This window comes from Rhinolophus hipposideros (assembly GCF_964194185.1).
Source record: "Rhinolophus hipposideros genome assembly, chromosome: 23".
NCBI classification, from domain to species: Eukaryota; Metazoa; Chordata; class Mammalia; order Chiroptera; family Rhinolophidae; genus Rhinolophus; species Rhinolophus hipposideros.
In genome coordinates, this window is record NC_138069.1 from 21012736 (window position 1) to 21034646 (window position 21911).

The following is a 21911-nucleotide window of genomic DNA, read 5'->3' on the forward strand; positions in this document are numbered from 1 at the left end:
GGTACAAAAACAGGCTGCAGGCCCACTCTGGCCCATGGGCCATACATAATTTGCTAGCTAAGACTACACGTGTTGATCAAAGGTTTAAGTGTACCGTCGGTATGCTAGTCCACATTTCCCTTAGGTAAATCCTATATGCCTAGAATACTATTGGATTTCTGTCGACAAAAGAATCCACAATTTTGACTTCATCTCTCTCTCAGTTTGTCTGAATTGAAGAGGCGCATTTTCAATCCGCCTTTCTCCTGACTAGTGATGCTGTTTCTGGACATTTAAGAAGGAACTGTACAGATGCAATAAGAGCTTTGCTTCCAGTCACTTTTAATCTGTCACTGGCTTTGGCCACAGGGTATATTACTGTACATAGAAATGACTTTAGGCACAATGAAATTGAACGGGAGTCTACTCTTTAACTGACTAGAAATAATGGCATCAATAAGATGCATTATCTCTACAATTTTAGGCCTGTCACTTTCCGGGACTGACCTGACATTAATTAAGGCAGTGCTGCTAAAAGAAATTTATCAGCAATCTGGTATCTCATTTTTTACCATTTTTATAAAAGCACAAAATGGCTTATAAAGAGACATTGCTCATGAAATGGATTCATGTCACAAGGGAACTTCATGCTTTCTAGGTGCCTGCTGTATGCTTGGAAAGCCAAAACGTCATCAAAGCCTTCTGGCGCTAGGCTGTAGTGGAGAAATCCCCGTGAGTTATTGGACTGGCTCAAGATAAAATCTCATACTTGCAAATAAATCCTTGTGGGTTTTTTTTTTTTGTTTTTGTTTTTTAACACTTCCATGGTACATACTGTATAATTCAGCCTTATGCAAGGAGTGTGAGAAAATCAATACTTTAGTTATGTCCATTTGAAACTCAAGAGAATTTAAAGAAGTATTTTTAAGTTATTTTGACCACAACCCACAGTTAGAAATATACCAAAAAATCTATATCCTGATCCAGTATATATCTATGTATACATATATATAAAACCAAAAAGAGGTTTCAGAGGCGATACTATTCTTACTACATTTGAGGTGTTTCTGATATTTTTTAATCTGTTCCATTTAAATTTTTAATGCTTCTCATTACCACTAATTTATTTCATAACTCAGTAACGGACCTTGACTCAGTTTGAAAAACACTTCCTTAGAAGACCCAAATGCTTACACTACTTATATTTATAAGACACGATTGTTTGGTGCTTCTTGTGTATTCTTGCAGCTTAAATTGATTTATTTGCTGAGGGCCAACCACATGTAAATCACTCTGCTAGGTTCTATGGGAAGTACAAAGAGTCGTGCCTTCAACTACCTCAAGCCAGGAATTTTCTGAGTTGCCAAGGAAACCAGGATGAGCAAAATGACATATCACCTCTGCCCTCATTGAGCTTATGATCTAGTGTATGAAAGAAAATTGGCACTCAAGGAGTGTTGGATGATAACCTAGCTAGTAAAGTGAATGATTTAAATAAGTAAGCAGCTTTACTAGCACTTTCTGAGTAAAAGCTGTTCTCTTCGTATCTAGAAGGGTCAGTCTCATTTTTACAGATGAGAAAACGGAGACTCAGAGAGTCAGTTACTTATCACAAGTCAAATCACTATTTTGAGTCTAATTCCAGACTTATTTGTATTTCCCCGAAAATAAGACCTAACTAGACAATCAGCTCTAATGTGTCTTTTGGAGCAAAAATTAGTAAGACCCGGTACTATATTTATTATATGTTATGTTATGTTATGTTATGTTATGTTATGTTATGTTATGTTATGTTATGTTATGTTATGTTATGTTATAAACCGGTCTTATAGTAAAATAAGACCAGGTCTTATATTAATTTTTGCTCCAAAAGATGCTATAGACCTGATTGTCCATCTAGGTCTTATTTTTGGGGAAACACAATATACATAGTGTCTCACATGATTAAATAGGTTTTGTGCTAGAAGTAAAATGATTTGGGAGTTCAGAAGAGGAGGTGATGACTAAGTCATATGATACAAATGTTTCAACCCTCAGAAAGCTTGGAAAGACCTTAAGAGGTCCCATATCACTCTTTCCTTCTGGAGGAGCTAACCTAATTATTCTTGAAAAAAGAGAAGAAGTATTTAAAAAGAAGAACAGTACCTTCTAATGTTTCACAATTTTTTCTGAATAAACTCTTAAAAACATCCTTCAATTGGAATTTTACTCATCTAAATTCTTGTTTCAAAAACCAGGAAACAAAGTGGAACATCAAGGCAAGAAACCAAAGATTGCCATCGCCTGGGAAAACCTATACTTTGTTCTCATCATCAAACATTCCAGGAGCACTTAACCCATGAACACTGACCCAAGAGACCATGTCACTTACAAACTAAACATCTACTGCTTCTGACTTCTAGGAGTGGAAATTTTTAAATGGCGGATGGGAAACATCATCTCAACTTTAAAGTGCCATTCAGTGGACCTCTGTACAAATATTCATGCTAATCTCTTAAATATGTGTGCCTTGGGGATCAGCTCATTTTATAAATTTATGAATGTAACAGTTTCCCACTTGGGAAAATTGAAATCATTTAGCTACAAAAGAGTGGTTGTAGGGGAAAAATAGACAGGGAGAAGATATTTAAAGTGCTGATCCCTTAGTAGAGCCATATGCAAAGAAAACTGGATCTCTCTGTAATCCTTTCTGTTCTGAGATGCTCCTGAGCTTGCCACCTATGTGAAATCCCATGCAAATATGCTAAGAGCCTCCCTACATCTTTTTCTTAACATACAGCCGTTTCACTTGTCCGCTTATTTTGCGACTGTTTAATCCATAAGAGTCTCTCTGTGTATGGAGTAGACTACAGGCTCCATAAAGGTAGAGATTTGATGTCTACTCTATTATTACTCTAAATGCTGTGATTAATGCATAATAAGTGTTCAAGAAATATTTACTGGGTGAATGAATGGGCATTTTAAGGTAGTCTGGAATAGTGCTTTAAATAATGCTTTGATTTAGCCTAATCTTTATTATTGATAGCTGCTAAAGAACAACTCATAATCACTCACAATGTACTTCTTTCTGTTTCTCTTACAGTCAACTTTGACCACTTTGAGATTTTGCGAGCCATTGGGAAAGGCAGTTTTGGGAAGGTGAGAATCAAAATGATTAACCACCAGCAGGGTTATGTGGCTCAGGGAACAGAATCCAAAAATGTCCAGATTACTAAATTACTGGGCCCACAAGGAATGATAATTCAGGGATGTTTTTATAGTGGGATTTTTATAAAATTGTCACCAGTTTGAGGAAAGCATGTGACAGGCAGATACATAATGAACATATACTGTTCTCAGAATTATCTCAAAATCAAATCCGCTTACTCTCACTGGAGCTTAAGACTTTCTCTCTCCTCTAAAGGTGAGAGTAAGATTTCAGAATCATTTTCAGATTGTACCAGTACCTTCAGTTACAGTTATCTTGTCAAATAAGACTTAAATCTTTTCATGTGGCAAAGAAGCCACCTGCTTTTTGTTTTGCCCCCGCATTTTTATTTTCAAAAAACCTACCATGAAAAATATACATACCCAGTCTAATTTTTTTGTAAGAACCTTCTAGATTCAAATCCTGATGATCAGTTTCTTGGTGGAGACATCCTTTAAGAGAGTAAGGAGGGTTCAGGGGAGGGAGATGAGGGTAAGGGGGATCAAATATATGGTGATGGAAGGAGACCTGACTCTGGGTGGTGAACACACAATGGGATTTATAGATGATGTAATACAGAATTGTACACCTGAAATCTATGTAATTTCACTAACAATTGTCACCCCAATAAATTTAAAAAAAGAGAGCATAATATTTCATATTGAACCTGCATTTTAAAATTATCTGCCACCGACTTCATCAAGTCCTGTATGAACTTCTAAAAGAATTCCAAAAATCTGGACATTGTGTTTAGTGTTTTCCCAGTACTGAAAGTCCTTTGTGGTTATACCGAAAATAAGACCTAACCAGAGAATAACCCCTAGCATGATTTTTCAGGATAACATCCCCTGAACATAAGCCGTAATGCGTCTTTTGGAGCAAAACTTAGTATCAGACCCCATCTTATTTTCAGGGAAACACGAAATCACCTATGGTTGTAAACAGAAATTCTTTGCACAACATCGTTCAGCTTGACAGTTTAGCCATGCCCATCCATTTCAGTCAGTCAAAACAGACTAAGGATTTTGCTATGGGAAGATTCCTGACAAGGAGGCAGGTATTTTCTCCAAAATGCTGTCTAAAAACAAAGTAAAACCCCAAAGCAAAAATAAGTAAACTTGTTTGAAAAAGCAGAAATTTAGGAATCGACCTGGTGTAGGGGAAGAAAACGAAGTTTTTTCACTCTGAAATCAGAGCTAAGGAACAACATTAGCTTCAGAGAATTTGTAAGTGACAAGGCTCCCAAGCCATGCTGACAACGAGTTTGTTCTGTCTCTGTCCCTGTGATTCATCATCTCTCCAATCACGTTCTTACTCTGGTTCTCACCATTAGGTCTGCATTGTGCAGAAGAATGACACCAAAAAGATGTACGCGATGAAATACATGAATAAACAGAAGTGTGTGGAGCGCAACGAAGTGAGAAATGTTTTCAAGGAACTCCAGATCATGCAGGGCCTGGAGCATCCTTTCCTGGTTAACTTGTGGTAAGTGGTTTTACTGGACGTCTGAATGGAGACACTCCCACCTTGACCCCCAATACTGTTACACAGACACCTCTTGATTTCCAGGTGTTCATTTGCAATATCCTCTTTGGGGTCTCCCTCAAGGACTTTCGCTCTTGGTTTCTTTGACTTGATAATGAAACAAAATTGTTGTTCTATTTGTCACCAATAAGTATTGCTTGGTTCAGGTGTCACAGTTCCCCTTTTCCTTAAGGTTAATTTTTTTTCTTTTAAAGCACTGTAATTAAATATGGTGAAGCATGAGTCAGATGTCTTCTCACTCAGATACTTTTTCCCCATTAACGGTGGGGCAGAGACTTTGGGTACAAAGCATTGCGTCACTGGCCTACATAAGGCTGATTTTTAGAACTTGCACAAAGCACTGTCTCCTTAAAATTACTGGCAATAAATTACTGGTTTCCTTGCACCGTGCTTCTTAAGCAGCCAACTACCGTGTTTCCCCGAAAATAAGACCTAACCAGACCATCAGCTCTAATGCGTCTCTTGGAGCAATGATTAATGTAAGACCTGGACTTATAAGACCGGGTATAATATAATATATTATAATATAATATGATGTAATGTAATATAATATAATATAATATAACATAACATATACCAGGTCTTATATTAATTTTTGCTCCAAAAGATTCATTAGAGCTGATTGCCCGGCGAGGTCTTATTTTCGGGGAAACACGGTATGTACCTGCGAGTTGGAAAAGGATAGGTGCTTCCTTTCTCAACAGATAGGTTTTAACAGAACTGGAACTAATTTAGTAATCTGCTCTCAAAGCCATTATCACAATCCAAGGCTTAGCAAATGGTGAAGAAGCTTACATTATCTATTATTTCCTACTCTTCTCTTGTGCACAGAGGTCTTTCTGTGACTCACTCATTTGGCTTTACATTTTAATGCAGCCATTATGTTAAGAGCCAATTCTTAAAGCTAATTCAGTATGACTGTTATTTAAATATGCATACCAAGTAGTGCTTACTTACTAGCTAAGGGGGGAAAAAAAGTCTTTATTAGAGACTACTGGTGGAAAAATAATTGAAATGTCACTGTGTATTTAGGGACATTCCTCTGGGGGAATTAGTGCATTAAACCTGTCTCCTTCTATCTTTAATTAACACAGTTCACTTAATATACAATTTGCTCACACCCTCTCCACCACAGTTGAAAAGAAGATGGTTCTGTGTGATGGAAATAGGTCTGTTACAGTTTATGCACCACTCAGATATGGTGGAGTCTAATTTTGGCTCAGGCTCCATGTATTTAATCAGTATTTTAGAGTGGCCTATTCAAAATGCAGCCACATAAAGAGTTAAATGGATGCAGCTCTTTCTTCCCCAGCCTTAGCAATCATCAAATTGCCTCTTTTCCCCCCCTCTCTTTCCACCCTGAGAATGAGGACACGCTCTCATTTCCCAGCCTCTTTGTGTTCAAAGTCACGTTTTCCTTCTTTAAAAGTTCAGCCCGCTAATTTTCTCTCTTGAAGACCAGGAACCCTTCCTAAGGACATACTTAGCATTTCACCCTTCCATGCTCGTCTCTCATGACTCAGCAGGCAAAGTTGATTTCACTCTAGACCCATGTTTCCTACAACGTAGGTGTTATGAGACTTTAAGCTGGCTGGTGTTTACAAACTTTGCTGTGTGCTGACATGGTGTCATTCCAGAAGACATTCTATTCTCCATGCATGCTGTCTTGGTGACAACATGACATATATACTGTCCTTCCCTTCCTCTCACACTAAGGCTCACAACAGAAAGTTGGGCACCATTATTATTGACAAAGGAGAGAGAAGAGACAACCTCCCCTCCCCACAATTCTAGCACCACATTCAGAACTGAAAACTGGAAGACAGGCAATCCGAAAACCCTTTTGTCTTTCAAATCCTGAGCTAAAGATCTTCAGAGAGCATGTTAATTCCTTCCAATAAATGCTTTCAGCCTTAGTAAGTACCACTTAGTAAATATAAGTGACTTTCCGCAACTGTCAAGCACCTTGCAGTGCTTCTGGGGATGTGATTGTGGGCAATCTATCATTCTTAAGTCATATTGTTCTAAGATAGGGTTAATATGTGGAAGTTGGGTTGTTTTATGAATGAAGTGAGACAGCGTTCTATGCTCAGTGCCCGGCGCGTACTAAGCATCTTACAGATGGTGGTTCTTTTCCTTTCCTGCTTCATTAAGGTGTAGCATTGTGAATGTGTCCATCACTGTCCATCACTGAACATCCAAAAGACAAATTTGAATGGTGCTTGGCCCCAAGGCATCATGGGAAGCTGTGTATGGTGGGGAGGGGGACTGGTCTTCAACTTATTCTCTATACGAGCATATGTTTGTTTTGTTTTCCATCCACATTCTGCAAATCAAAGGAAAAATAAATCAAAGATTCCCCAGTATGCTATGTTCAATTTAATCAAGATTTGCATCTTTGATTTAACTAGACTTATCTATATCCTCAAAGCTTCAGGAGCCAATTTTTTTAAGCACTGCATGATTAATGAAATAGCAACACTTTTGAACTCCTTTGTACCACTTCATGTACTCTACTGATTTTCTGATATGCCATGTAGGTCTCTCAATATCGCTTTCAGTAATCTTTTCATGGAGGATCAAAATGTCCCTAACTTCAGGGGCTGTGTTCAGAAAATTCTGGTTTTCAGGCTGAGGAAAACACAAATTGTTTCTCTCTTAAGCAGGTTTTTTAAGAAGTTCGTGCATGTCATACAAGCATATATGAATATGTGTATACAAGTATATACATATATATATGACAGAACATATATATATGAACATATATACATATATATATGAGCAGAAGGTTTTCTGCTCATTGCAAAACAGCTTCTTGAAAAACAGAAAATTACAAAGAAAAATAAAAATTCTCCAGTAATTCTATCACCTCGAAGTAATCACTTCTGACATGTTGGTATGACCTTTGTAGCAAAATGTCTGCATTTGGTTTTCTGTTTGTTTTTTTAATTTATTGGGGTGACAATTGTTAGTGAAATTACATGGATTTCAGGTGTACAATTCTGTATTACATCATCTATAAATCCCATTGTGTGTTCACCACCCAGAGTCAGGTCTCCTTCCATCACCATATATTTGAGGTTTTCTGTTTTTTGATCATGTAATAGCTTGTCTATCTTCATTCATGTATCTATTTACTGAGCATCACAGACAAGTTATAATTAGGGTTGCCAGCTAAAATACAGGATGGACAGTTAAATTTGCATTTCAGGCAAATAACCAATAATTTTTATTACGTTGGTGCAAAAATAACTGAGGTTTTTCCAATTACTGCTAACCTTTTAAACCACAATTACTTTTGCACCAACCTAATAGTCTATGTCCCAAGTATCACACGGACGTATTTTAACGGAAAACTATTCATTATTTGCATTTCCAGTTTAAGTGGGCATCTTGCATTTTTGTTTGCTGAAACTGGCAACGTAATTGTAACAGAGAGCCACAGCGTGGGGATGCAGTGGTAAGCAGGAGTGGACAGAGCCCGGCTCTGCCTGGCATTTCCATTAACTACAAGAGGCTGGCATTAGTCAAATGGCACTTGAATATATGAACTGTGAAAAGTGCATGAAGGGACTAAGTATAAAGAGATAGGGATACGTGTGTGTGTGTGTGTGTGTGGTATGTGTGTGTGGTATGTGTGCTGAGGGGTTTCCAAGAAGGAAGTTGACTAGACTGGGGGAAGCAGTGTTAAGGATGAAGGAACATTCTGATTAAAATCCAACCTTCCCGGCCTCCATGGACCTCGTCCCCCTCTGAACACAGTGGTTAGATGTAGGCCAGGTTATAAAGTGAAGGCTGCCTGACGGCTGGCATCCAGGAAAAACAAATAAAATCTCCCTGCCAATCTCTCCTGAGGGCAGCTAACAAAGCCCTGGCAACACACAGCCTGCAAACAAACAGGCCCCAGTTCTGCCCAGCAAGCCAGTTCCCCAGGTGGCTTTTGTTAATTGAGATTATGCCTATAGCTGCACACAGCTCCTCAGGGCTCGCTTTCTCCTAAACCCAGCTCTCCCTCCCCTTACCCGTGTCTCTTGTTCCTGTGAATAGAAAGGGTCCATGTGTGATTTCAGGATATTAGGAGACACGGTGGTCTGTTTTAAGTGGAAAGGACCACTAGAACCCTGTCAGATTGCTGAACACAGCTGAATAAATGGGTTCCCTGGAAGCAATCTCCATCATCTGTGACTCAGAGCCCCAGAATTTCTTCAGGGAATGACAGACTGTGAGAATTCAAGGTAGCCACAGAGTCACAGCATCAATAATAATAGCTTTCCTGTCGATGGTATTCTATTACTTTAGGTTTTACACATATTATCTCATTTATTCATCCTAACAACCTAGGTTGATAGGGATTATTATTCCCATTTCCCACTTGAAAAAATGGAAGCTCAGAGAGGTTGAGTAACTTTCCCAGAGTCACACAGCCAGGAATTGGCAGAGCTAGGACTCAAACCCAGGAATCCTGATGTCACAGCCCCAGCTCTGCTACACTATACCATCCCCTATAGTGACAAAATATAGAAAGAAACGGAATTTATTTTGTTTATTGTCTCTCACACCCCGCAATAATACAAACTCCATGAGGCAGGTAGTTTATATATTTCATTCACTGCCTCATTCCCCAACTCCTACAATAGTGCCTAGCACACAATTAGTGCTCAGTAAATATCTGTTGAATGAATGAATGATTGAGTGAATGAATAAAGTGAGTTAGTGGTGGAACCAGGCTTCTGGCTCCTGGTTTTCTGCTCTTTTCCCATCATACCACTGCCACCTCTTGCATACTCACAAACGTCCCTTAATATAATCATGCCCACTCCAGGATCTTTGCAGGACCAGAGGCAGAGGGACGCGAGTTTGAATCTCTGCTCTACCACTTGGTAACTATGAATTGAAAGGCAGAAGGTACACAATACCCTGTGCCAGATGAACTTTTTGACTCTCCACTTCATCCACTTTGGAGAAATGGCCAATCAAAATGTGTGACTCAGCACGTCCTGGACGTCTCTCAGCCCAGTCAGGCCTGCCAAGCCACTCCCTGAGTCACAAGTGGACATTTGCCATCCCGTCCATGACCCAAACTCATTCCGTTTCGATGGTCTTTCTGCAATCAGTCAGTGAGTGTCATGAAGCACAAGAAGTGTTAACTTCTAAAATTCACTTTTCTGAACCTCTGATAAGCACTGTGGGTAAGAAGAATCTGATTTAATTGTTCCTCAATATCCTCCAAGCTTGTGTCTTCGCTTTTCCTTTTATATAAGTAGCGAGATGCTATTTCCTCTGGCTTGTTGCCTAGCTATCCTATTCTCTGAGGTAAGCGTCTCGTGAGATTATGCAGAAAATAATAATAGCCCAATTTTCCTCAGAGAGGCCTCATAAATAACATTTCCAGAGCCACTACAGATGAGCTGACAGATCACAAAATATCATTCAAAGCTCTGTCCTGAGAAAGGTCAGGACTGAAGGAAAATCAACTACTACATGAGGACATCAGGAAAATAACCAGCAACCTGTTGTTATGTGTGATTTTTAAAATACCACCCACAAGCTTTTTCATTGAGTAAATTGTGGCTTTTCATTCATTTCGTTTGGGGCTATAGTTTATGGTTGGAATCAGGCAAGCATGTGTATTACTTTCTCTGAGGCTTTCATGACCCCCTACAATCAAAATGAGGTCCTTCTGTTAGTCTCCATCACTGTATCCTGCTCTTCTTTCACAGGCCATGTTATAACTACATGTCACAGCACATGTTGTAACTACATACGTATTTTTGTAAATAGATGTTTATCTGTTATCGACTATTAGCTTCAAGAAGAGGGAAACCATGTCCTTTGATTTACTCCTCTATCCACAGTACAACTAAACAAATGTACAATAAATATTTGTAAAATAACTATCGAATAAACAAGTATTCATTATGGACCAAGCTATATGCCGAGATGCTGATGGATACAGAGATGAGCAAAGCACAAATTCCTCACATTGTTCAGTCAGGTGAGGAATTCGGGCCAAAGATATTTTGGTCACGATACAACATAATACAATGAAACCATTTATATAGCTAGGTTTCTGGAGTGTTCCGTAGCAAAGAAATGGCTAAGTGCTATGGAAGTGCAAAGAGAGAAACACAGAGGCGTAACATATAATTTGTATTTGGCAAGAATAGGTCAGGAAAGATAAAGTAGAGGGGAGATGAACTAAGACCAAGAGTGTTAAAGTACACAAAAGTTTCTTTTGCCTAAAAAGGAAGTTTTAATGACCATCTATCATAACTATTACCGTGTTTCCTCCAAAATAAGACCTAGCTGGACAATAAGCTCTACTGCGTCTTTTGGAGCAAAAATTAATATAAGACCTGGTCTTATAGTAAAATAAGACCGGGTATAACATAACATAACATAACATAACATAACATAACATAACATAACATAACATAACATAACATAACATAACATAACATAACATAAAATAACACAACAAACATAATACCGGGTCTTATATTAATTTTTGCTCCAAAAGACGCATTAGAGCTGATTGTCCAGCTAGGTCTTATTTTCGGGGAAACAGTATATGGTAGTTCCCTCAAATCCATTCTACCTATTGCCAAAAAGATATATATACACTCAAAATTATCCATGCTTATGAACTTTAGATATATGGATGTTTAACCTGGATACACACACAAGATACAAAGTGGATGAGATCATTTATGTATGTTTTCATGAGGGCATTTAAGGTGTGTTTTCTCCTTGGAGAACTGTATAAGGGTACTTATGAGATAGCAAAAATGTACTGCATAAGTTTCAAGTGTTTTTGCTATAAGATTGGGGTTTTCTGAAGTTAGACACTTCTGGAAATTTGTTGATATACTCTAGAGAGAGAATGTGGGGCAACAGGCACTCTCATATTGCTATTGAAAATCTAAAATAATAGTCCCTCTATGGAGTATCATTTGGGCAAGCTAACTCTACATTGGGCAAGAACTACATACGCATTTACCTGTTGTTTTAACAAACCTTTATCTTAGGGAACCCACTTCTCAAGTTAAACCTAAGTTAGACTGGACAGAACATAAAAACACATATGCATAAAGTTTTCAAGGTTACACTATCAATAATAGCAAAAGACTGTAGAAACCTGAATGTCTTTCAAACGAGAACAGGTTTAGTGTCATTATGAACTTATGATCTATTTATCTTAGCTTATATTTATGTAAGTATATGTACATTATACCTTTGCCTATATCAAATATCTTTATTTCTATCTCTGTGTACTGAAAACAAACCTAGTAACAATGATAACCAGATTGCAGCGAACACTTCTATCACTCAGACAGTCTGAAAGAAGAAATGTACAAGATTGCCAGGGTATCTTTTCATATCAGAAAGTCATCAAGTTATCAAAATCTCCTAAGTTCATTTCAAAATAACACACGATCCAACTTATCCAACTAGCATCAATAAGGATGATAACATCAAACCTATGAATTCGTTATTATTTTTTAAAAAAACTTACTGATTCCTTTTGGAGGAGTCTAGGAAACTGACAAACCATTTTGAAAAGTGGCAAATTAAAGATGTAAGCAATTGTTTCACCTTTCCTGTATGAACGGCACTTGAAAGTAACCCAATAATTGATGAAAGCCATTTTTTCTTTATAAAAGTACTCCAGCTAAAATACAAAGGAGAAATGATAGAATTCAAATATTACAACCTCTAAGGAATTTTTGGATCTAGGTATTCAGATGATGAATGGCTGATAACACCATGAAAAGATACTTATTAATTATGGACTCCTGATCAAAGAACAGACACCAGTTGTACAGTAGTCTTTCCACCAAAAAAAATCAAACCTGAATCCGAGCAAGCCTCAAGATCTGACCAATTTTCACAAAACCCAGAGTTGTGGAACATGTAGAAAGACACGGCATGAATGCAATCCACAAAATTCAGACTCTGGAAATGCTACACACAAAAAATGATTTGGTGTTTTCAAGAAAAATTACTAGGAATGAAAAAAAGAGTTGGTCAGGGAAGCTTTAGAATTAAAAACTATATATTTTAAAGGCACATAAACAAATGGTAATGTATGAAACTTATTTGAATCTACTTGTAAGGCCCTTATCCCATAAAAATTCTTTTTAAGAAAGGAACATTTAAGGAACAATCAGGGAAGTGTGAACCTTGAGTATTTGATGAAACCCTTTAGTCTAATAGATAATTTATAGATTAGAAGCTGATTTATCTGTGGTAGTACCTTTCCTGAGGAGACAACAAAAAAGTATTTTTATTTCTTTTTCTGTTGAAATAAATTTGACAAACCATGTTGTATGTCACTTAATCTCCCCAACAGCCCTAAGAGGCATGTGCCGTTACAGATCGGGAGGCTGGGGGCTTAGATAATTTGCTCCAATTATGAAGATGTTAAAGGGAAGACCTGGGACTTGAACACAAAAGCAGTCTGGCTTCAAGGCCAAGTTTTTCACATTATGCTATGTGTCAAGCTTTGTGCTAATTACTTTACAAACATTATATCTAATGTACTCTTTGCAACACGGTGCATGAAATTATTCCCAATGTACAGATAATCTCTGAGTTTGTTTCCTTTAAGGGACTTGCTATAAATTCACATGTGATACTTAAACCCAGGACTATCTGAAGTCTGTGCATTTTCTACTTGTATTTTCCTTAACTGTGTGTGTTAGTTGATTACATCTTCGAGGAATCAAGCAGTGCTTTTTTCTCCAAAACCTAAAGGCTTTTAGAAGCAATAACCAATATCAGTCATGTGCCTCTAGATGGACATTTGAGAACTGACCCTTGCTCAGGCAGAGTCTAAAGAGGGTTTGGCACAATCGTTCAACAGCAGGCAGCAGGTTGCTCTCGTGTCATGGGTTTTTTTTTTGACGGCAGCCCACAGGGAGAAAGATATTTTTCATCACAATCCAGTAGATACCCTCACAGAGACAAACATTATATTCCCAAAAACAAAGTTTCATAATCTTTAGCCTTACATTTTTTAAATAGCATATATTCTATGTTGTTCAATCTATTTTATTTCTTTGAAAAACAAGTGCTTGTCAGAACCAGCCAAACTGATTTCACAACCCCTTAATGGGTTTTGAGCCACAATTTGAAAAACACTGTGTTGGAGAATATTCTAGATCTCATCCAATGCTCAGATTCAGATTTATCTCAAGATGGCCTCCTTGAAACAGCGTCAAGCTTATGAATGACTTATTTGAACTTATTTGGTAACCACGGGGATTTCTAAAACTAGAACCTGTGGAATGTGTAAAAGACCCACCCCAAACTTGTGTTTTAACCTTGCTTTTCTCTTTTCTTTCTTTAATTCATTTATTAATGTATTATTCCTTTCTACAACCATTTGTAGAGTGTACATTTCAGACAGTGTACAGCCACTAAGGAGTCAAGGATGAGTAAAAGCAGGCATGCATTCTGATAGCATAGTGGGAATAAAAGCAGTTAATCCAAAAGCACCCAGGAAAATATTTTCAAATGATGATAAATTCGGTGAATAAGGATATGACATTGTATGTAACAGGGAGCCATGATTTAATGTAGAGTGTGAGAACTGTCTCTGTGAGAAGTGATACTTGGGCTGAGACTGAAAGATGAATAGAAAATAACCAGGCGGTGGACAGCACTGTGAGTGCAGGCACAGGTCACCTCATGTCACAAACTTCTAAGTCTAGACGGAGGCATGAGTTACCAGTTGAGGAATAAAAGGAAAAGATATTAAAGTAAGTCTGGAAAAGTAAACACGGCCGGACCATGCAGGGTTCTGTAGAGCATGGAAAGAGGTGAAAGGGTTTTACAAGGCTGAGTGACATAAGACTCACATCTTAAACATATAATTGTGGTGTGTAGAATGTATTGGAAAGGTCCCAGATTATACAGGGGGAGCTATGAGTAGCCTATTGCAATGGTCTGGTTCAAATGTGATGGAGTAGGGTACACTTTTGTTACTTATTTCCTCTCTTACTGAGCATACTGTCCAATGCATTTCACATGCACTGCGACTAGACTTGTTAATTTTGGAGCTATCAACTAAGAAATAAATAAGCCACGATACAACATATCAAAAAGAAAATTACGAAAATGCAACAGTGAGTCTAAGTGATGAATGGCCAATGTACGAAAAGCTCCTACTCTTTCATTTTTAAAAAATCAGATTATGATATGAACTTGCATATTCTAGTTATCACCAGACTGTGTTATACCCACATATTTTACTGAGTATAATTCTGGAAAATAAAATGGTTATCTTCCCTCTGAGAGTCTAGCGTCTGAGATAGACGGTTTCAGATCTGATGTGCTAAAGAAGAAAGACGATTTTGAACAGCCAAACCTGACTCCATGATTAAATCAATTTATACTCATAATGGGCAAGGGAAACATGTTGCTTCTTGCCTTGGTTTCTTCTTTCTTTGATTAGTAATCCCCTGCATGTTTGAACATTGTTGTTATCTTGTCACGATGAACACCTTTTCCAATCTGTTCTTGGAATAAAAATAGCTTACCCCAAGTCCCAATAAAAACATTTGTTCATTCAGGGTGAGTTTAATAAAACCCCTGTCCCCCCACCTTAGAGTTAGGTGGAGTTATGGGAGAGAGTCCTGTGGTCTGTCACAGATTTCTGCCCTCCACCTGCCTCGTGTGGGGAGCTAAACCCAGTCAGCGGCTCTGTATTCTAACCCAGTCTGTGTAGGTTGTTTCCATTGGCATCTAGAAATGTTTATAGCTAGCATGCTCTTCTCCTACCATTTCCTACCTAATCCTCACTGACGACACCACCCCTACCCCATTTGCTGGCCATCCCAAAAGACCTCGCTCACACCCCATGAGCAATCTTGTTTCGGTTACACTAGCTGAGCGGCGCCTAACGTGCACCAGCTCTCAGGCATGACTGCATATTAATTAGCACCTTGTTGCTTGTTGAAAGCCCTCTAAAACACAGCAAACACTCGTATACTTTATAGTGGTGCAGGTAGAAGGGCTGTGAACCCAACAGCCGAGGTCCAGACACCTTTTCTGATGCCCATTAAACCTACGGCAGCGACGACTGTCATTGTATCAACATGAAGAAGATCATTTCCTAAAAGGCAATAATACCAAAGATGCATTTCTCAGATTTTTACAAAGCATTTCCTGTCTTCTGTCTAAATTCCAAGAGCTTAACTGCTGACATCTTCTGTGTGATTCAGTCTTAAGTGGTAAACACTATTTTACTTATTGAACAAGGAAACATCAAGGATAGTCAGTCTTCATTAGAATGTAACCGCCTCAGATTAATGCTTCATGTAATTTCTTTTTCTTTTGTTTACAAGTCCCCTCCTTCTCCTTTACCACAGTGATGATTATAAGGAAGAAAATGTACCAAGTACAGTTCTCCCATTATTGATATTCTACCTTTGTTTCCGAAGCAAAGAATTTGTCACTAGGAATTGGTTTGCGTCCCTGGACACTGCTTGCAGGCACTTAATTCTTAAATTCAAATAAAACTTTGGGATATAAATGATAAATGTCTATTACATTGTTTTGTATACCTGAAACTAATTAAAAAATAAAATAAAAAAAAAGTGAGAATCAGGCTCTGCCCAAAACTGAAAGTTTTGATAATTTTTGAATTTTATTTTCCTTTCATATTTTTTATGTTTTGATCTCTGTTGGCTGTTACTTACCTAACATGACTCAGTAAAGTTGAGATAGAAAAAAGAAAAACACTGTAAAATGTGATCTCACTGACATGATAGCAAAGGAAACATGTCAAAACAGTGTTGATGCAGAGAGCTCTACTGTGACTCGAAATCATGTCTCTGCTTTGAGGGAAACAAAACAAATCCAAGCAGTAGAAATGCATTTTTACAGGAGGCTCTTTGCAAACAGCAGAGGCCAGCTCTGCTCTCCTGTGGCTCATTTCCCCTTCCGATCCCTCCACCTATGCTCCTTCAAGTGTGAAGCCCATGTCTGATCCAACGTTCTGCTTAAAACCCTTCAATGTGTCCTGGACACCTACAGACTCTGAATGAACTCCGATCATGGGATCTGCCTTCTGCCTTCCTCTCCAGGCTCACGCTTCCCCATTACACCTGCTATTCCAGCAAAGCCAAACTATTTCCTTTCCCCACTCACACTCCGTTCTTTCCCATGTCTGTGCTTAATACGTGCTACTTTCTCTCTCAAATCTCACTTTTGGACCTGTAGAACCCTTGAGCTCAACCATCTCTTGGGTGTTTGACCTTGGGCATGTTACTTAAACTTCACTTGGTCTTCATGTCCTCTGTAAAATGGGAACATAAGAACAGTACGGTGGGGCTGACAGGCGTAACACTGTAGCGTGTTTCAGGGGCTGTCCCAGGGAAGTCACTCGGTAAAAACAGCAGCAATATTAGCTTTATTTTTTACTTATTATTGTCACCATCCTTCAAAACTGAGCTCAGGTTTCATCTCTGCTGAGAAGCTGTCCCTTACCTCCCCATCCCAAAGACTGGTGAATTACTTCCTTGTACTGTGCACTTTCTTCTTTATTGCCCCTTTTATGTCCTTTTCTTATCATTAATGTGGTACATGATTTGTCATAATGTTGCTGGGCAATGAAGTCATTAGCGCAGAAAAATGGACATGCGAATGCTTCAAGGAGGCCTCGTAATTCATATTTTATGGACCTCCTGCAACAGTGTGGTTAGGATCTGATCATTAATGATAAGTGTATAAACGGGGTTTTGTTTATTTCTCAGGCTGTATAGCTCTCAGACAACAGTTAAAGAGCACGTGCTATCTGCCGGGCATGACTTAGATACTCTACTTTATTCTTTACTGTGATCAAATGTGGTAGATTTCCTTATCATTCTCATCTCATACATGTGGAAACTGAGGGCCATAGGGTCGTCGAGCTAGTGACAGACCATCTACTCCCAAAGCTTGAGCTCTCAGCTCAACAACTCTTCGTTGTGTCCTGTAGGGTATTCTTTGCCTCTAGGGCTCTCTAGGGTGTGAATGCATTATACACACGCCCATGTTTCATTCTGTTCCAGGTACTCCTTCCAAGATGAGGAAGATATGTTTATGGTGGTGGACCTCCTGCTAGGGGGGGACCTGCGTTATCACCTGCAGCAGAATGTCCGCTTCCAGGAAGTCACTGTGAAGCTCTTCATCTGCGAGCTCGCCATGGCCCTGGACTACCTGCAGAGCCAGCGCATCATTCACAGGTCGGTCATGTCCATGGGCACAGCCTTGGATGGAGTGCACAGGAAAGAATTCACAACCTGCTGCATTCAACAGGTCCTTGTGAAACATGACATTTAATCCTCACCTAATTCTTACGACAGTCCCTTGAGGATTATTGTCCTTATTTTGCAGATTAAAACAAATAACAAAAAGCAAAGTAAGCACATCGTACCAAAGATTAGTTAGTTAAGAATAAGACCAGAATTAATAAATACTGATGCTATCTCATCATAAGCCTAGATAAAGAGGAGGAAAGGTGACATATCGGAACGTAGTAAATATTAAATGAATTAATTGAAATAGAAATTAAGGACATTCATAAAGGGGAGAAAATGGAATAGGAAAGAAGAAAATAGGGGAGAAAATTTGAGTCCTGACATCTGCCTGTCGTCCCCCTTATATCAAGTCCCTGCTGTGTGTGCTGCAAATAGAAGTCAGCAAAAGCAACGTGTCTCCTTCACTTGGAGCATGTGTGTTACATAAAGACAAACAAATACAGTTGAGCCGTGAACAGCCGTGGGAGTTAGGGACGTTGCTCTCCCTCTCACTCAGTTGAAAATCCACATACAACTTTTGACGCCCCAAAAACAACTACAGTTGTCCCTCGGTATCTGCATGGGATGGTTCCAGGACCTTGGTACATACTAAAGTCCGTGGATTCGCAAGTCTCTTATATAAAATGACGTAAAACAATTCATACAGTCAACCCTCCGCCTCTGAGGATTGCCAACCATGGATCGAAAATACTGTTTTCGATCCATGGTTGGTTGAATTCGCAAATGCCAAACCCAAGATTACGGAGCGCTGACTGTGTGTTTATTGAGAAAAATCCATGTATTAAGTGGCCCTCTGCAGTTCAAACCTGTGTTGTGTAAGGGTCAACTGTAACCTAACTAGCGATAAACCCAAACAGACAAGAGAGAGGAAAAGATAATATGCTACGTTTGTAAAGAAATTGGTAGTTTTAATAATGGTTTTCTATAGAGTATCTCACTTGATCTTTGTGATAAGTAATCAGAGAAGATGTAGCTAGACTAGTATTAAATATGAGAAAACCATGATTAGGAAACGTTGAATTATCATCCAGGTTATTTGTAAGAATTTTGAACCTAATCACCATCAAAGGAATTGCTATTTACTGATGGCTTATTACATGCCAGGTGCTGCTAAGAACTTTCATGTTATTCTCAAAACCCAAGCAGGACTCCCATTTCACTACAGTATCCCCACTCTACAGATGAGAAAACTGGGGCTCAAACATTTGCCAAGGACACCTGACAAATGGCGTTGCCATGATTTAAACCTAGTTATCTCTAATCCTAGTCAGAGCTCTGCCTGCAGTCCCAACTTGCATTAATTACACACACGAAATATATGCATTGATACATCATTAAATGACAAATCAACAAACGTGGCTGCCACTGTCATCTCTAATCCTTAAAGAATTTGCTGAGTTTTTAAGTACAATTATGTCTCATTTAGTAGAAATTTGGCTAGAGAAAATGTTTGCCTGCCACTAATTGACATTTATGTGGAATTTATCTGGATTATTGCAGAGCCTGTGGAAGAAGACGTAACATCATAATTTATAGATTCTCTCTGCGGGCAACATGAACCGATCTCTTTCTCTTTTTTTGTTTTGTTTTTTGTTTTGTTTTTTGGCCTTGGCTCTGTATACTTACTTAGCTACTATTTAACTTCCTGTCTTTGGAAGGGCCTATTTTTATTGGAAATGTGCTCTTCAGGCAATAGATAAATGGAAAGTACTTGTAGACTAGTGAATCATGATGTAGATTCTCAGAAGTAAATTTATACACCTGGTGTTTTGTCAATAACTAGGAATCTTGTTCACAAGCAATCTTTCCCTCACACTGGCTCCCACACTAGTTTCTGTTCTCCCATGGTCCTTTCTGAGGAGCACTTTTCATATGTGTAGCCTATGGAGTCCCTCTCAGAGCTGAGCTGCCACCCCAGAGTCTGTTTTGGTTGCTGACATTACAGAGCTCAGAAAGGAGACAACAACCGTGGGAAACCAGCATCGCATTTTAACCTTCTCCTTGCTCTGTTCACATCTTGGTTCTGTGCCTTCTTTCTCTGGGATTCACTTTCCCTGTCATCACAAGTCAAGATGCTCTGAGCATTTTTATTGTATGCTTAGTTATTACTGTGTTTCAACAGGAGTTCAGGAGGAAAAAATAAAAGAAAACAAAACAGAAAACCTGATCTAATCAGTACCCTTGAGGAGCTTACTAATACCAAATATCATTGTTCTGTCCTTCTCTCCCTCACTGTTTATGGCTCCCATCATCATGTTGCCACTTTAATAAAAAACCAAGGACTAACTTTCTGTCCCTTGCCCTTTATACATCCACAATTTTGACTTCACGCCTATCTTCAGAAGGGCCTATTTGTACTGCAGTGTCTCCTCACCGTGGCAAATGAATGGAAGGCAAACTCAGCGATGTTTTGAATGCCATGTTAAGATGACATCCTCTTGGGATCAAAAAACATTCAGGTTTATTTCTGTTGCCTACAAGGTCCACCCCACTTCTCCATGTGCCATATTCTGTAGGCGATCGTGGTATCTTGGACCTTTCCTGAGGAGTTGTGACATTTTTGGTGTGTACTTCATTAATGTCTCTCTCCTCTACTGAATTGTAAACTCCACGAGTGAGGGCCATGTGGATTTTTGCTGTTCAATGTAAAATCAGTGTGCAGGAAAAACATGAAGGAATGAACACTGCCTGAACCACATGAATGACTGGTTGACGAGAAGCCTGGGCTTACAAATAACAAAGACAAAATTAAAATATAAGGCATTAAAGCCCCAAATTTGAGACCTACCTTGGTCTTCACATTGGGTAACCATATAATGTGTCATCCAAACAAGCGTACTCCTAAGAATAAAAGGAGTTGCTATTAGTAATTATGCTGGGACAACAGGCAAAACTCAAAAATGGTCTGGGAACATTGAGACATATATCAACATCATTAAGCCTTTCCAAGACAGTAGTGTCCAAATAGACAGTTTAATTGTGAGAGAGCTCTAAGACCCGGACTTTCTGGCTTTGGAGCACCAGATAGCAATTTGAAGTGGTGTCAATTTGAAATGGGGTTAATGTCTTAAAAACATATACATGGGAAACTAAGCAGTGCCTCTTTGTCTAAGGCATTTGAGGGATCATGATGGTGGCACAATGAGGGTGGGGCACCTGGGGCAGAGTTAAGAGCATGAAGAGCAATACAGAAGAAGAGATGGAGGCTTCTGAGTAATTCTCTTTCTAAAATCTCTTTCTTCGAAAGAATCAGCAAATTCATGCTGGATTTGACTGCATCTAAGATAACACAACTTCTCTCAGCTACTCAGAAGATTGGATTGTAAGACACATCCTGAGTTCAAAGATATTAAAGCATGACTGAAGAAGAACTGATGAAATGCAATTGATTCCCCAGACAAGGAAAGACCATCTGCATAAAACTGCAGCTATAAAATCTGTGACTTCCTAAATTCAGACTGGAAATATTTTGCCTTTGGACATGGTAGAACTTTCAAAATTATCCACAGCAGTCAGCAAAGCTGTGTGGAGCAGGAGCTGCAGCTGACTGAGGGTTTCCTGGGCGCCAGGCGCTCTGTGAACATGCTGTTGTCAATTACCTCATTCCATTGCCCACAGCTCCGGGAGGCTGATGGTGTTATTGTCCCCTTTTTACAGTTGATGAAACTCTGGTTCAGAAAGTAACTTAGCTAAGAATGAGGAGAGGCTGCACTTGAAGGGAAGGCAGAGCTCTTAGCCACTCTCTGCCCTATGGATATTTATTGATCACAGTCTGTAAGCCCAGAGGAGGGCGTGGTTTGTAAGGCATGACCGCCTGCCTTCAAGCTCCCTCAGTTTCTGTACAGGCAAAGATGGTACACATAAAACCAACAAATGATAGAATTGCCTAAAAC

The 21911-nt window shown here is 38.9% G+C and overlaps 1 protein-coding gene across 1 annotated transcript in view; it reads left to right on the top strand.

The window, feature by feature from the left end:
• Positions 1-21911, top strand: part of STK32A (serine/threonine kinase 32A) — a 98960-nt gene that overhangs the window by 27018 nt on the left and 50031 nt on the right. Inside the window, exons 3-5 of the mRNA XM_081035748.1 lie at positions 3062-3117; positions 4500-4651; positions 17770-17943. Of these exons, the coding sequence (XP_080891874.1) occupies positions 3062-3117; positions 4500-4651; positions 17770-17943 (382 nt within the window). The remainder of the gene's footprint in view (positions 1-3061; positions 3118-4499; positions 4652-17769; positions 17944-21911) is intronic.